The following is a 17,285-nucleotide window of genomic DNA, read 5'->3' on the forward strand; positions in this document are numbered from 1 at the left end:
TCGACCAAATATCAGGCGTTTTTGGCATAAACGTTGTATTCAGAGTGGTAGCTCCGTAAATAAGGCAGTCTATTTATACAAGCTTGGCTTTTTATGTATTACACTACAGTACACTACACTACACTGCACGCTGCCAACTGAGCGGCTCAAGTGTAACCCGTTAGTTGATGGACATAATAAAAACTCGAGAAATGTGCATGATAGCTCGTTGCTATGCGCATATCTTCGTTAATATTCAATAAATAAAACCGATAATTGGATCAGTGGAAAGCTGATACGCGATTTATATAATGTAACTAAGGCCAGTTTTCATCAAAATTATCGCGTAAGTTTATTAACTAAGAAAAAGGGACTAGAGGTAGTGGAAGGGTCAGTTGTGTGGTGTATTATACTTGGTAGCTTTTGGCGATCTTTCGCGTATGAAACGTGTACTTGTTCGATACGCTACCGCGTATCTCGATTGATCTGGGGGGTGGAGAGGGGATGAAATGAGGGGCTCACCGTTGGAAGGATGGGTATGCTTTGGGGAAAAATACTGCTGTAGATCACGAAAGACGGAAGGTTATTCATTCGATGGAAATTCGGTTGACCGTTTCATCCGCCAAGTGTTTCCTTCCGGAATGTTCTTCTTTAATGCCCCGAAATCGGGTCGCGACGGGTGGTAGGGGGTTTCCCATTATTCTGGACACGTCATCGCATAACCTCTCGTGTTGACCGGTTTCTCTGGGTGCCTTTTATGATTTCACACCCAATGATTACAGTCTAACGCAAAAAATGGTCTGGTGTAATGTAATAATGTCCGTATTTCACATCGTTACAGCTGTAGCCCGAGCCGTTGGACTCCTTCGCGAAGTATTCGGCGGCCCTTGAGGGATAGACGGTCGTCAATTCCACAAGTAAATGATTCTTTTTTCCTACTTTCAAATGTATGGGAAATATTGTCAATACTCTCGAAAGTATTCATTGTCTCTCGGTGACAACTGGATTACTCTTAATTTTTTTTAAATCGAAATTTTCAACTAATGACAGACTAATATTATTGCTAAAAATTATGCAATGTAAAGAAGAAATGAGAAAAAAGGAGTACCAGCCCACTGTACCCATCAACGAGGAGTTGTACGTTGTTTGTGTTTGTCAGTTGTGAGAGCTTTCCAAGAAAATAACCACATGCTTGCAGACATGCGTACACCCCATTTGAAAAAAACATTTTAGATCGTCGTATGAATCATTAGTCACAATGTCTTCATTGTGACGGAAAAAAATAATAAGAGTGCAGTAATGAAGGACGATATGGCTTCTACGATGGTTGTTCCATCGTTATTAGACCGATGTTTGTGGTCTAGATCTTGGCATTCTCGCAATGGTAACTAAATGAGCTTTCAAAGATCTCCTGAATCTCTGATTCTCGGTCATCAATTCATTTTTCTCCATCTTCATTGTAATCATCTCAGCTTTTGTGTAATTATACTGTTCCCAGAAATTATCCAAATTATCGTAAGGGCTCATGACACCATTCAAAGCATTTTCCTCAGTTACTTTCACAAAATTGATTTTTTTCAGACAAAGAATTTTATTCTCCAACGAGGAACAAATCTTCATGAGGAAGAGAATCGTCAAGCTTTTCTCCTCAATCTTCTTTATGTCTTCTATCACAGATCCACTCATCACTGTTAGCTTCTTCAGCTGTGCCTGGTCCGTCGCCTGGTTCTTTCTAATTTCCTGTCTCAATTGCAAAAATCTTGTGTTTAAATTCTCTGATTGAGCCGTCATTTCGTTAATTGTATGATTTCGCTCCTCAGATAATCTTGTCCCCGCAGTTTTCAGAGTCTCCATCATCCCCAGAAGAAACGACTGACGTTTGGAGAATTGGGAGGCCTCGTGGTGGTGAGCATCATCAAGGAATTTTAGGCTTTCATACTGTTTCCGTTTCTTCTGAGTCACCGATTGGTAATTCGATATCACTCGGTTCAATTGACACCATAGCTCGTCGGCCTTACCTCCTATTGTGCATTTTATATGGGAGATTGCTTCTGCTGTCTGAAAATTATAGAAGAAAATTTAAAAGATTTAAACGTTCTTTTCAAATTCCCATATTGAGATAAAATTAGTAGTGTGTAAAAGGCAAGTATAGCGTCTCGAAGTTTCCCCATCGCTGCAAATGGAAATCCTCGACGATTATCCAATCTCTCGCGGTCAACGGCCAGCTAACGAAACACGTCACCACTAGCAATTCACGATAATATAATCAATCAGTAATCAACGGACAGTCAACGAGTATAAATCACTCTCCCATCATTTTCGTTGATAGTGTAGTATTTCTCGAGGTAATTATCAAGTAATTAATCTAAATCAGTTCAATTCAAGTCATCATCGGCCAAATTCAATGTATTTAAAAATTGGCAAATCAGCATGAGGTGCGAACACCCAGTGGTATAGTGGCCCGGCTTCTTAAAGTGGTCACTTGGCATCCACAAGTAATTTTCGGAAGAAAGTCCATGGCAGGTGCTATGATATGTAGGACCTCGCGGTGGTGGAACCACCTCCCAATCACCTATTTTCCAAATCCCCAAAAAATATGTAATACATTTATGAAAACAATGTTGCAGGTCGTGGCTCGGTTATAGCAGGAAAATGAAAAGCGCTCTTCCAGCTCGGCTCTAAACCGGTTAATAGTTGAAAGCCCCATAATCCAAGTGTAGATGGTCCAAACGGTCGTCAGGTAGGTCGCAGTGTTTACGAGTCAGTTGATTATATTGCCTGGTCCGACATATTTCTACTTTACGATGTCAGCTGTGTATTGATCACTATAGGAATAGGACTGTCCATGGACCATTTCGAAAGGCACAAGGTTGCTACAATAGCGGCTGCGTTGGCCATTGAAGGATAGGTGTTGGAGCTGCAAACAGGTCGTCTAGTAACAGTCTTAGGAAAAACCCCATTCCTCACCGACTGTTCCACCAGACCTATACCGCCAACGAACCCTACAAACTGCAGATCAATCACTAAAGGCTCCCTCGAGAATGTCCCAAATCTTAGTGGCGAAAAAAAGAGGGGAGAAGATAAGAAGATAATACTGAGAGAACAGCAGAGCCAGGACTCACCCAGAAGTCCTGGAGGCGTAAAAATCCCTTTGAGAAATTTATCACCCCGGAAAAACTATGCCCTGATGCCCTGGAATCAGAGTCAATGAGTATCCTCTGGCCCTTAGTAAACTCTGGAAACAAAACAAAATTGTTCAATCCTCCAAATTTCCAATCAACTAATTGTTATTGCATTAAGCAATGGTAAAATAGTGGATAAATTAGAAGAGGACTTGGGCTATCCATGCCGATGGGATTCCAATAAGAGCATTCACTTCAAGTAATAAGAAATTCATACTCTCCAATGTCGTGGCGTGGATACCCAACAGAGTCTTGGAGGATAAGATAAGAGAGATTGGAACAACACTACAGTCAGCGATTACGTCAATTACATCTGTCATAACCCATGACATCGAGTGAGCCATTGCCCATCCGAAACAGTACCTGCAACCACACAGTTGGTTGAGGAGGACGATCAAATCATTGAACAAGTGTTGACCCTGACAAACGATCACAACACGACGTGGGTGCAGCTGATATTTTCCTCTCATCTTCGGATAATCCCTCAACAAAAGCAAAAGGAGATACTTGCGGGGGCAACGGAGTAAACCATAATTGTTTATTCACAGTGCGAAAAGTGAAAATAGCTATGATTTGCACCAGGGTTAACTTTGCAATTTTTGATTAATTCTAATAGAGCCAATCATGACAATAAAGATGGAGAAAAAAGTGTTCTATCGCAGAAAAAATTGCTTTATTCTACATTTTCTTTCCCCGGAAACTAGAGATTATAAATCATAAAAACTCCGGCTTGATAATTCTAAAACTCTAAATCCATCGAGTAAATCATTTATTATGCCCACTGAGAAAAACACTTAGTTTCATTAATGACTTTTTCCCAACGATTTCGAAATTTCCGACATTTAGTTTTTATATACACGGTGTCCCAGAATTGAACGTCCAGACTTTAAACTTAAGTTGGGGGTGAAATTCTGGATCGAAAAGTCCTGAGCGACTTTTTGATCAGACGCACCCTCTTCAACTTATTCAGGGTTGAAGTTGGACGAATCAGGGGCGTGGAATACCCGGTCGCACGACGGTGAGGAAAACGTTCGAGTGTGGTGGTGTCCCCGCCATACCGTACTACTCCCCTGCGGCGGCAGAAAGAGATGACTGGCGGCGGTGGGTAAGAGGAAGGGGAGAGAAATGAAAAAAATTAACACCCAAAAAAAAAAAATCATCAGCGATTGATCATTTTTTTCCTCCTTCCTGTAATTTTCAACGCTGTTTTTTTCTCCTTTTCGATTAGATTAAGACATTCAATGGGACTCAATCGATGGAGAATTTATTCCTACATCGAATGCCCTTGGTTTCATCCCTTGCCATTAATTAGGGGAGGAGTAAATAATTTTTATGTAGCGGGCGGGTGTTAATTTTTTTCATTTCCCTCCCTTTCCTCTTACCCGCCGCCGCCAGTCATCTCTTTCTGCCGCCGCAGGGGAGTAGTACGGTATGGTGGGGACACCACCACACTCGCATGTTTTCCTCACCGTCGTGCGAACGGTTATCCCACGCCCCTGATTCGTCCAACTTCAACCCTGAATAAGTTGAGGAGGGTGCGTCTGATCAAAAAGTCGCTCAGGACTTTTCGATCCAGAATTTCACCCCCAACTTAAGTTTAAAGTCTGAACGTGCAATTCTGGGACACCCTGTAGAGATTTCGCGCCTCTCCTCTAGGTCCGTGCTTTTAGACAACATCCCAACATTTTGTTACAAATGTTAGTACTTTTTCTAAGTTATGAACTACACCGTATCGGTTACGTTCAATAGTCAAATTATCAGACAGACTCTCTCGGTAATTTACATAAACTTGATTTGATATCCGTTTTTTAAACTACTTTATATTAAACATAATTAATGAATAAATAATTGAAATATTCATAAAATAAATTGCATTTCACAAACACCTCTTCATTATAAACTCAGTGAACGAGTGTATAAAAAGTGACTGCCTAGCTTAGTTTTGGACATATTTCCGAGAATCGAATTTTCAATAAATCACAATTTTTCAAAAATGCCAGACTGATGGAGCTGAATGTGGGTCGAGACTTGGCATCAACTCTTACCGATTATTTTATGGAAATTGTTAACCCACCTCCATTTCTTATTAACTAAAAAAGGTCTCTGCTCAAGAGAGACCACAAACAGACCTTGAAAATCTCCAAAAAAATTTGTATTTTTACATTTCAGATCATTGTACCTGGTTTTCAAGCAAAATGAGAATTTCTTTTGAGGTTCCCAGTGGATGATTGCAGTACTTGCATTAGGAAGGAAAAATGGAAAAGCGTTATTAGTTACCTCCAGCTAAAACCTCTTAATCTTCTGAAAAGGAAGGGGTTTTATTCGGAAAAATTTTCACTCCAAGAACTTGTAGGTGTTCTTCTGTTGTTAAAGATCAATAAAGTAAATGAATAACAATGTTGGCGTACACCACTCACCGAATGTTCAACAGAGAACGTGTTGACTGCATTCCTCATCTTGGTCACACCAAGTCTATCCTCTATCAAATTGTTCTGCGCGAACATCACAGTCTCCAAATGCTTGTAATCCGCATTCAATTCTCTTTTCACCTGATTCATCTCATCAATCTCCTCGGTCTCGACTACTTTGATATTTCTAAGGTAGTCATCTTTGAGATCTTGCAGGCCAATTTGATGTCTCTGAATCAGCATGTTCATCGTCTCTATATGCGCCTCCTGGAGCCGCCGATGGTCAGTGTCAGCCTTCTCCAGTTCGCCGTATAGCTTTCTAATTATAGCGTTTTTCGACTTTAAAGTATCATCAAAATTTTTCCACAAATACTCGAGATCCTCGTACAATTCCTTGCATTTTACTTGGCGGAGAATAAACCGCCATTGTTCGTTGATTTTAGCGGTGTTGAGGCGAGCGAATGTCTCTTCTCGTTTTAATTTATTCTTATAAACATAAAAAGGAGTTTGGTTAGTTTTACTTTTTAAAGTGTTTAAAGTTACAAATATGTATCTTTATCAAATTTTTCAATTAATATACAAATAAAACAAAACTTCATAAACTGTAAGAATTTAATTTTATGTTTCTTTACTAAACACTACCCTTGCAAAAGTATTTTCTGATTTATGGATTGATCTATTATAAAATTGAGCAAATAAAAATACGCTTGATTCCTCAGACCATCCAGCTGGTTTAATTGTTGCTTGAACATCAATACCCCGATTGCATGCAGCAGAGATAGCTGCGTGTTTTGTACTGTGAGCACTGAATTTTTCTATATGGATACCAGCTTTTTTCAATAATGCTTTAATCCAATGCCCCTATGTTTGTGCGCAGACCGCACGATATGGGCGGACCGTTGATATAAATAATTTGTTAGTATTATCTCTCAGGTCCTGAATTAATCTTACGTAATGTAGTATGATAGAGGCTACGCACACCTTTTTTTTTATTTAAGAAAGGTAAGATCAATGTTGGTTGAACGTTTCCGGGCTGGGAGGTCTGGATAATGTTTGGAATTTTTATTTTAATACCTGAAGAGGAGGATTCGATGTTATCAAGGTACGCGGTAGCGTATCGGCCAAGGCAATGTTCGATACTTTCCGAATGTCCGAAAATAAGGCCGAGAGCTACCGCGTATACATACACGACACAACTCCCCCCGCCATTACTCCCGAATAATAGTAATGCAATAAAATGCAGATGCCGAAGATTACGGGAGAATGGACCTTCCTTTCATAATATAAATCGCATATAATCTACCTCTTTCCGTCCGTATTTCTCGTTTGTGATTAATATTTTAAGTGATTTTCTATTTTCGTGCCGTACCGGACATTTTCGAGGTTATGAAAGGTACAACTTCTCAAACATTTACTCGAATGAATGTTTAAAAAGTTATGCTATCTTCTATGATTTTGAAAATGTCAGAGGAGATTTTTCATTGGTACTTTCGTCAGCTAGAAACAAATTTTTTTCATATTTATTACTAAAATCTCTCCTAACAGGTCGTTTTGTAGATCCAGATTCAAATATTATTGATAAAAGAACAAACTAAAATCAAATAATATCTTAGTCGATGAAGTACATTGCCAATTGTAGCAGACTAGAGCTTCACAGTTCCGAGTGAGATCGGAACGAGACTTCTCCACTCAGATTTGAAAAAAACTAGTGAAATGATACAAAAAAAAACAAAAAGCCTTTGGTTTTAAAAAAACCCGCCAAGTCAATTTATCGATTGTTCTCTTCCTACAGAATGGAAATTTCGGGAAACGATATTTGTTCGGGAACAAGTAAATGTAAAAACAAACAAAATCAAGAAACGAGCACCAAGTCAAAAATGCTTACGAAAAAAAACAGTAGAGGCATAATCGAAGACTTGGCGCGTTTTTTTTTATCGCAGATAACTGCTGATCAGTATTGGATGCATTGAATCGCAACCTTACTCACTGAGTCTCGTTGTCTTGATCCTCTCAACCGAGCCAAGTCGTCTGTTATGTCTCTACCTTTTTTTTCGTAAGCATTTCTGACCTGGCGCTCGTTTCTTGATTTGGTTTATTTTTACATTTATTTATTTCTGAACAAATCTCTTTTCTCGAGATTTCTGTTCTGTAGGAAGAGTACAATCGATAAATTTGCTTGGCGGGTGTTTTTCAAACAAAAGGCTTTTTGTTTTTTTTGTATTAACATTGACCAGGGCAAACGTCTGGAGTCTATGAGCTATAGCTAGTGCAAGCAGAGTAATGGTACTCTCCGATATTTCCTTAAATGTTAATTCTGCAATGTTTTCTAAATGTTCGATGTAGGAAAGTACTGTCTCAGTACTCCATGTATCAGAATACTTTGATTTTGGAGGGCCTTTCTTCGAAATACCTCTGAAGTATCTAGATATGAGTGCATCTTTTGGCAAATCTTTCTTAATTATAAGAGAAATAGTAGAGTTCAAGGTACCGTAACTCGCTCCCTTATCAAAACTTCAAGTTAAAAATTTTATCACATCAAATTTTGAAGATTAAACATGTTAATTCCCTCATCTTTGGAGAATTATGACCATTTCCATAGCGGTCCCTCAGATTGCATTAGAGTTGATGAGGTGATTGAATTCACCATAATGTCTAAAGCATGTTCAGGGCTCCCCTTATTCCGGTATGACTGCTCGACAATTTTCCTGCCATTAGTGAAAGTTTTGGGGCCAAGGGATGCATTTTCTGCCTGCAAGGTGACAATAATAATAAAGTCGGACCAATGAATGCGAAAAGGCAGGAAAGCCCAGAAATCCTCATTATTCCAAGAGATTGAGAATCCATCAACTGTTTCGGATACGGGATCGGGGTAACGAGCGCAATACGTTTTACATTTTTTATTAATTCGAGAAGCAAATAAATCAATTGTGAAAGGACGGAATTTCTTTTTCACCAGATCATAATATGGTTGAGCAAGTTCCCATTCAGCATCAAAATTTGTGACTCTAGATGCTGCATCAGCTTGTATATTCTCGTTTGATACAATATAAGTTGCGACTAGTCCCATTTTTCGTCTTTCGCACCATTGCCAAATTTTTCGAGCCAACTCGGTAAGATCAGAAAACTTTATGCCATCTGCCCTCTTTATATAAGCTATTGCAGTTGTATTGTCTATACACATTAATACTTCGCGATTTGGAACGTCTGATGCAAAACTTTTTAGCGCGAAGAAAGCTGCTAAGAGCTTTAAATAATTGATGTGAGATTTTTTGTCCCCCTGGTCCCAACATCATGTGTTACGACTCCATTCGACTCAGCACCCCAACCCATTCTCGAGCTTCACAACTAATGACCCATTTATACTGCTGCATTTTAATCGGATTAATCCCGACCATTATATTACGTTTCCACCAAACGATATCTTCCATCCATGCTTGACTGATTTCCATAAGACCTTCAAAATTATTGTCATTCTTCAATGATGCCAACCATTTTTCACGTTCAAGTATTTTACAACAGAATTTTCCATAGTCAACTCCTGGGTAACAAGACACTAATTTTCCTAAAATATGTGCAACTCCAGGAATTTTGTATTGCTTTGTCAATGGAAATCGATTTAATAACTTAATTACATCTGTTTTCTTATCTCCAGTCATTTCAGTTTGATATTCCGTAGAATTTATGATGAAACATAGATATTTCTGTTTTATTTTGGGTGTCATAGAGCTTTTCTGGTAATTTATAATAAACGAGACCGCCAGCGCGCTTCGCGCGCCGAATTTGAATTTATTCCGAAGTAGAACATGTAATATTTTCGATGGTGACTTATCATAACGATGAATCGAAACTACCTCATTTTCGGGCAGCATGAACAATTCCATTAAATCTACTAATTGATTGTTTAAGTCACCATTGAAAATATTACATGTTCTACTTCGGAATAAATTCAAATTCGGCGCGCTGGCGATCTCGTCCACTATGAACCCGAACGACCAATAAGGAAAAAGTCTTACGCATGAAGTTAGCAAATATCTTACGTAGCTAACTTAATTTATGTGCTTCTCCTTTAATAAATAGGAATAGGATCCCAATTCTTTTAATATGATCTTTGGTTTCAAGGCGTTGGCTTCACAACCCTCACCAGTACCACTAATGCCCAATATATCATCCAAATATATATCAGCGACAAGACGCCTTGGGTCCGCAAAACATTAATAACAGGTTTCATAAGTTTTGTAAAGACGTATAGACTTGTACTCAAACCGAAAGGAAGACATGTGAATTGATATAACTTATTATCGAAACGGAAACGTAAGAATTTTCTGCTATTGTCACACATGGGTACTAACAAATAGGCATCCTTTAAGTCTATTGTGAACATATAATCATTTAGGGATAGAAGACATTTTGTTGTCTTCAGGTCTTCGATTTTAAAATGATTTGTTTGAATGAATTTTTTTTAGTTTTTTCAAATTAGGAATGAATCGATTAAATCCATCAGCTTAAAGGATCAGAAAATATTTTGACAGGAATTGCTGTTTACAGTATTCACATTCTTCAATCGTTTCTTTAGATAACAGTGATGTAATTTCCTTTTTGATTTTTATTTTTTCATCTAATGACCAAGTTGGCTCTTGTTGACTATCGTCTCGGATCGGTTTTTTTGTAAAGGGATCTCATAACCTTTTAGCCAATGAAGAATCGCTTTATCATTGGTTATGTTTTTCCACTTATCTAGAAAAAATTGCAGCCTACCCATAATGGGAATTACCTTTACTTCTTGATTGATCTGTTCACTGTTCGAGTTTTCTCGCTGCTGGGTCCCTGGGATGACTGTGATGGCGTCGATTTTGGTTTGTATTTCAGGTTCGTAAACCTTTTCGGTGCATATCAACCCAACCTGAGCATACCTGGCTGGTGGGTTCCCCCAGTTTCCCTGGAACGTAGGTCTAGGAAAAAGTTTCTTTGTTGAAAACTTCTCTGGAGCTTTTAATGAGGGCGAGGCTTTCTCGATGGCTTTTATATCTTCAATTGGATCAGCCAAATTCTCACCGTATAGCCATTCGTCTTAAATACTAGCATCAGGTGTTGGTTTGATTGCCTTATCAAGTACAGGTGTGATAAACGATTTTCTAGCGACAGATTGACCATGATAAACCTTTTTTGTTTTCCTCTGGTAGTCCTTTCAACATCCAGTTATTTCCACCACTTTTTCACACCTTCATCTATCTTAACCTGTGATCCAGTCGATGGAATTTCTTCTCCTAACATCTCCAAAAATTCTTCATCCAGATCTGGTTGTGGGACAGAATTCTCTGAAGTGTATAACTCAGGAAGTTGAGGCATCTCGTCATCAACCTTTTCCTACTCGGACTAAGTTACCTTCAAACTAGAGTCAACAAGCTTATTGCTTGAGACATTCTCCTTGTTGGAAATGTCTTCTGATTCTGGAAACAACAACAATTTTGTTCGTGTGGAAACAAGAGATTTTTTTTTTTTTGGTTCCTATTGGAAACTGGGCTTTGCTCGTGTGGAACTTTGCCCAAGTATATCTTCGTGTGGAAGGATATACTATGTATTATTGTTTTTAACTTAGGTTTACATTTTATTGGCTCTGGATTTTGTCCAGTAGTTTCTACGCCTTTTTGGCTTTCGAAGAAATCTTGCCAACACTTAGTGAGGTTAGAAATCTGTTTTTCCGCATCGATTTCAACTTTTTATTCGTGCTACTGTCTTCTCTTGCACGATCCCGTGATTGTTATCGAGAACGTTTTTTTAGATTTTCCCATTTTGTGATGGGGAAAACTCTAAAATTGATGAATATTTATCGATAAAGACTCTAAGCGTCTGTATTCGACCCCACAACGAAACAATATGAAGGCACGAGAGAGGGGCCTCCGAGGGGGCGACCACTGACAGAAAAGGGCACTTTCTTTTAAAACTCTAAATGTTGTGTATTTACCGGGTACCTGACAGTACTACATATAATCTATCATCGAGAACGAGACGCGTAGTATAATTAATATTAAACACTACGTCTACACTATGTTTAACATAATATTGAATACACTTTCCAGCCCTTCCGACTCTGAGCACACAAAAGGAAACGTCTAACAATCCTAGTCGTTTAACTACGCGTCTATCTTCTATCGCTCATAAAATTCAACTCTGACCTGGTAGTCTGAACTCTTACTCTTCTCAATCCTCAGTCCCGTCTTCTGCCCGGAGGGGGCCCTAGGGTGGTCTCTGAACCTTGCCGGCTGGAAACGATTTTCACCTGTCACATCTGTGGATCTCTCATAAGCCCACAACATATGACTGTCTAGGTACTTGTATTGTACAGGCTTGCATCCCAGTACCATCCATCTCTATTTCCGGGGTTTCCCCACAAATAGCACCTCTTGCTACACCCACACTATCGTTTTATGGCTGTACATCTCATACTAGTCCCACCTTAATAAAATACCGTGGACATATGTCTACCATATTCGACAGACTACCATTTTTACACTGAAGATTCCCCGATACTACACATTGTACAATGTTACAACCACCATATTTTCGTTCTATTTTTTTCAGTCTTCAAAATTATTTCAACCAATTACGTTACACCCGATCTCGACAGCAGCCCCCTCACCAACTTGAAATTTTGTAAGGTGAAACTGCTGTCCTATCAGGGCCAGGATTGCCAGGTTAGAAATGAGGCAAGCTGGTTCCTCCGCACAACCCCAGGAGGTGTCTAGCTAGTAATGGTTTAACCATCATGAGGTTTTGAGACACACTGAGCACTACATAAAAAAACAATCATATTTCAAATGGGTTCATGCGTGACAAGAGGTTGCCGATTGGTGCAGGTTGAAAAGTCCAAGCCTACATCGTTTTCTTGCCATTTGATATCTACACTTCTATTATTGGATAGAATAATGGTGCTTTTACGTCCACCAGGAGGTTTCGAGCTAGCACAACCATTAGAAATGAGCCGTAATTTTTTGAATTTATTTATTTACCAGTTTGTGCAAATATCGCGAGTCATCCATTGAGTTTGCACCCCCAATAAAAGTGGAATAATAAAATAAACAAAAGAAAATCATTGACACAACAAACAAGACTGCCTTCCACTCATTTCCATAGAGACCATCAGGCGATTCTGATGACGCCTTAAATGGGTGTGCAATCTTCATGGCATCCTCCTGGGAGATTACACAACCCATAAACAGTCGAAGAAAGTAATTAATTATTTATCGGATAATTAATAGAAACTTAAACTCATAACCAAGACTTCATTTTATTGGAGCCATGAAGGGCCGGATTATGCCGACCTCGCGAATCGTTGTGCAAACTTGTGGTGATGGTCGAAAAAATGCACAACTCGGCTATAGACAGGAAGAAACAAATTACTTTTAATTAAGTGACCTTTTCAATGGTAGTGGAATATTCATGGGATTCTCCTGAGGATTGTACAGCTCAGCAACAACAGAGAAACAAATTTCTCTTCACTAATTAACAATTTAATTAATTAAGCCTGTAAACATGACATGTGCGTGTCCGCATTCCTCCGAATTGTGTCCTTTACATAGTCTGTGTCTACTTCTACGTGGTTTCCCACTGCTGGCGTTGTACTCAGACATCCATTCTTGGCTAGCTCGTCGGTATTTTCATTGCCAAGGATCTATGCCACACAACGCGTTACTATCCTCTCCAGCAGCTCAGTGCAATCGTTTACCAGCCGAGAGCACCTCACGCTTCCGCGACGGGCCCTCGGTGTAGCCCTGCTATCCGACATAGCAGACGGGATTTTTTTTATAGCTTTCCACATCTCTATGACGTCAAAGGAGTTGTTGGATAGGATTTTTTTAATGCTATTCAACGCGGTCAGGAAAATTGGAAATAATTTCAAAATAAAAGATTATTTGTGGAAATTGCACCTCATAATTCGAGGAAAGTGAACGAAATTAAATCAATAGCACATTTCCCCGGTAAAGCTAAAATTCCGGTTCGTCGAGTAAAATCAACAATTACAAGTCTCATATGGTTGAAAAGTTTAGGTCAATTATATCGCAATATTTATATATATATATATATATATGAAATTTCGAATAAAAGGTGTTGTGTGTCAGTTATACTAATTCCTATTCTGCTAAAAATTAACATTAAAACAACTACATAAAGAAAAACTTCAGTGTGTAGTGTATATTTGAAAATATCACTCTGTAGAGGACAGATTCCTAGAATTTACAACTCTGGGAAATTCAAATTGAATGTGATATTTGAAGGAATATAAAACACATGAAGAAATATTGGATAATATCGAGGCTCTGGTGGTATTATAAGTGATAACCCTCCTCCTGCCCCAGTTATTAATATCAAAAATTGTTAACTGCTCCATTGTAAGGTTGCACAGTACCCGACATTCTATGGTTTGTAACAATGTCTCATCGCGTAGTTGTATTTTTGCCAATTTTGTGAGGTTTATGGAAATTATAGACAGTTTGACTACTGATCGCCACCCGAATGGTCTTCCTAGTTTTATTCTCACTGGGATTCATATAATTAACCTGTTTGAAAAAGCTCCAAAATAAATAGTAAGATATCATGGATGGACTGAGGTATCGTGAATGACAAGGATATTTAAAGTAGTTTAAAAATAATGGGTACCACATGGTGAATTGGAAATAAATATCTCGGACTCTCGGACTAAAATGAGCTAATTGGAAACTAATGACAAAATCTAACCTGCGACGGTTAATCATCGGTATACACTTTTCTTTTGTCTTGATGGTCACACTGCAGTGACAATAATGATGTATATTTCTTATATATTACCGCAGTGATAATGAATGACTTGTTAAATTTCTTCAAATGAACAGGATTTCGAGAATCAGTGATTTAGATTGAATTTCTTTTGCACTTGGTGTGTAACGGCAATAGAATTGAAGGCGGCACGAGATATGGCTAAAAAAGTGGTACTTAAAATGCCTCAAACTGCCAAGAATATCAAACAAAAATTACTACGGAAATATTAGTCATCTTCTATTAGTGATTCGAAACAGTCTTGTTTAAAACTTTTAGAAAGTTTTAATTGTATTTGATGAACATTTCTATATTCTCCCTCGTCCATTTAGACCACTGAATTAACTCATCAAAACCTATCGCATGTACCTTAGATGAAAACAAAATGTTGTTTTTTAACTTTAAGTTTTCCTTAATGGAAAATGGTTTTTGTCACAAAAGAATTTCTGAAATTCCCCTTACTTTTGTAAATATTGCTATCAATTGTTGTTTTCGTCGCTTTGCCTCAAGTTCAATTTCGGCTCGGTGGGCGAGATAGCGCATCTTCTCATCTTCACTCATTCGAGCCATTTTCGAACCTCCTTTCTTCTTTGGCGGCATTTTTATCCTTTTTTTTAAATAATTCACCTATGTCTATATTCGGAATGCTCTATCAGGCGTTAGAACTGGTTCTGCACACTTGTCAACAATTGTTTAATCAATATTTCGGCCTCCGGGAATCCGCAACTTTTAAAGAATATAAGTAAATATTCTAATTTCTAGAATAAACGGACGAGCAGGTATTTTTTCAATAACATTGCTCCTCTTTATGAGGAAAATTCTTTTAGGAATGCTATTTATGATCATATAGTTCACTACACCCACGTGGACTTATTTTCCGAACGATTACGAACAACCCTAACTTTCATCACACTGTGTCACCAGTTAGAGTGGACTCCTCCAGAGTGTGTACGGAATTTCACCTGTCGCATGGTTACCTTGTTACCTTCCAATGTGGCCTTCGGGTATTCCAGGGGGCGGGTCCGTTGCCCGAGAAGGATCATGGAAAGAATTTTGGATTTTATTGTTTGTCTAAAATAGTGAAATTGGCCATTATAAGGTTTTACTAAATCTGGTTGGGGAGAAAAACTATTTGAATGTATATTAAGAAAAATTCTTATATATAATGTGGGGTTTAACAGGTGATGGAAGAAGATTCACGCCAGCGTATCAATTCAATGTTTTATTATTAAAGTGTCCTTAGGGTTACCTTGTCCTCTCGTTGGATGGTGCGTGTCCAATGTAGGTTGGAGAGCGAGTGTCGATGATCGGGAAAGTGTAGGACAGGGGATGCCTCGGGATCTCTGGTCTAGGATTGTGAATGCGACGGTTCTGAGGTGTTCCCCAGTCTTTAATGATGGGTTTCTGAGTTATTTCCCAGATGTAAATGACAAGGATTTGGGGTGTTCCTCAAACTAATGATGGGAATGATGCTGGTCAGGTTCAGGGCTAAACACGTTTGGGGGATTTCCCATCGAGTTGATAGGATGTACTGGTGACACAGTCACCACAATACGTTGAGTAATTTCATTTCCAAAAGGAAATTATGACTTGGCCTGATTTGATACGCAAGACGTGGCTACCTGTGAAAATATCTTTCAAACTCTGCCCTTACCACCATTACTTGCTGATGAAACTTGCGGGATTTGTAGCTAAATACGTTATATTAGGTAGCCAAATACATGAGTACGAGGCTCGCTTCAGTCTCACAAAAACTCTCTCAAACTCTTTATGTACATACTTGAATGACCGTGAAATCTATATAACCGATGATGTACATCTAATAACTTATAAGTACTTAAAAAGTCACTCCAAGCTAATCGAGAGGGAACAAGAAAATATGTTTGAATAGGAATTTAAACCCCAAAAAGAGAATTTAAAGGAAGGAAATTTTAACGAGGTTCCTCTTAAGAACCGTATGAAAAAAATGTTGCTAATAACAAAATGACTCTGGAGAGTCTATATTTAATATAAAGAAATCAAAGATTTTTTTCATTTACAGTTTAGTTGAAATCCGTTACAGTTATTCGGATTTAACTCTGGATCTTGAAGTATAAAAACTGTCACGAAAGACAGTGTACAGAAAGAATTTTCTAAAACACAAGAACTAACCACCACACTGATAATTTAATACTCAAGTTTTATAATTATTTCGTGAGGAGTTAAGGGGGGAGCCTGCTTTAGAGGCTTCAAAAAATCGATTTTTTTTTGCGTAAATCACTTCCTCAACTATCCAAGAATATGTCTCCAAAATTTCAGAACAAAATTTGGATTATTTCCGGAGATACAGACGAAATAGTGAGCAAGCGTTGAGCAGGTATACGAGCATCACGAAAACTTTGACACGCGATTTCTCGGATTTCCATTTTTATGATTTTTTCAAATTTTTCAATTGGTTACTTTGCTCATATGCAGTAGGTCCTGATGTGTCCCAAAGTAAACAATGTAACGTGGAGAGCATGATTCCTGGGTTTTGATAACAGGTTAAATTTCTAAGGTAACTTCGTGTAGATAGTACACTCGTATGCAGCTGACTATTATGAGTCTTAAGACAAATAATCTAACGTGGGAAACACGATTTTTAAATGTAGATAACAGGACAAATATTCAAAAGGTGTATTTTTCGACGGATGTTACAATAGTATCTGTACACGGTGGTATGAGTCATGTACGTTACAGGTATAGTACAATCTCGATTATCCGAGGTAATGTGTGTAAGGGTCGGGGGGGGGGGGGGGCTCGGATAACCGAAAACTCGTGTCACATGGATAAAATGAAAAGTTATAAATTTTCCGTCATTTTTTATTATTTTTGAATAACGATGTGAAATTCAATGATAAAAGTATGGAAATGTTAAAGTGTATTGACATAGCTTAATATCTGATAT

At 38.3% G+C, this 17,285-nt stretch overlaps 1 protein-coding gene across 1 annotated transcript; it reads right to left on the reverse strand.

Annotated features, from left to right (window-relative positions):
- Positions 1-1,320: 1,320 nt before the first annotated feature.
- Positions 1,321-15,260, reverse strand: LOC135161004 (dynein regulatory complex subunit 2). Its single transcript, XM_064118230.1, has 3 exons — positions 14,822-15,260; positions 5,579-6,055; positions 1,321-2,037 (listed from the first exon to the last, which is right to left on the reverse strand). Exons 1-3 carry the CDS (start codon positions 14,957-14,959, stop codon positions 1,321-1,323), a joined length of 1,332 nt encoding a protein of 443 aa, XP_063974300.1. The 5' UTR covers positions 14,960-15,260.
- Positions 15,261-17,285: the final 2,025 nt, after the last annotated feature.

This window comes from Diachasmimorpha longicaudata, chromosome 3, assembly GCF_034640455.1.
Source record: "Diachasmimorpha longicaudata isolate KC_UGA_2023 chromosome 3, iyDiaLong2, whole genome shotgun sequence".
In the NCBI taxonomy this organism is placed as follows: domain Eukaryota; kingdom Metazoa; phylum Arthropoda; class Insecta; order Hymenoptera; family Braconidae; genus Diachasmimorpha; species Diachasmimorpha longicaudata.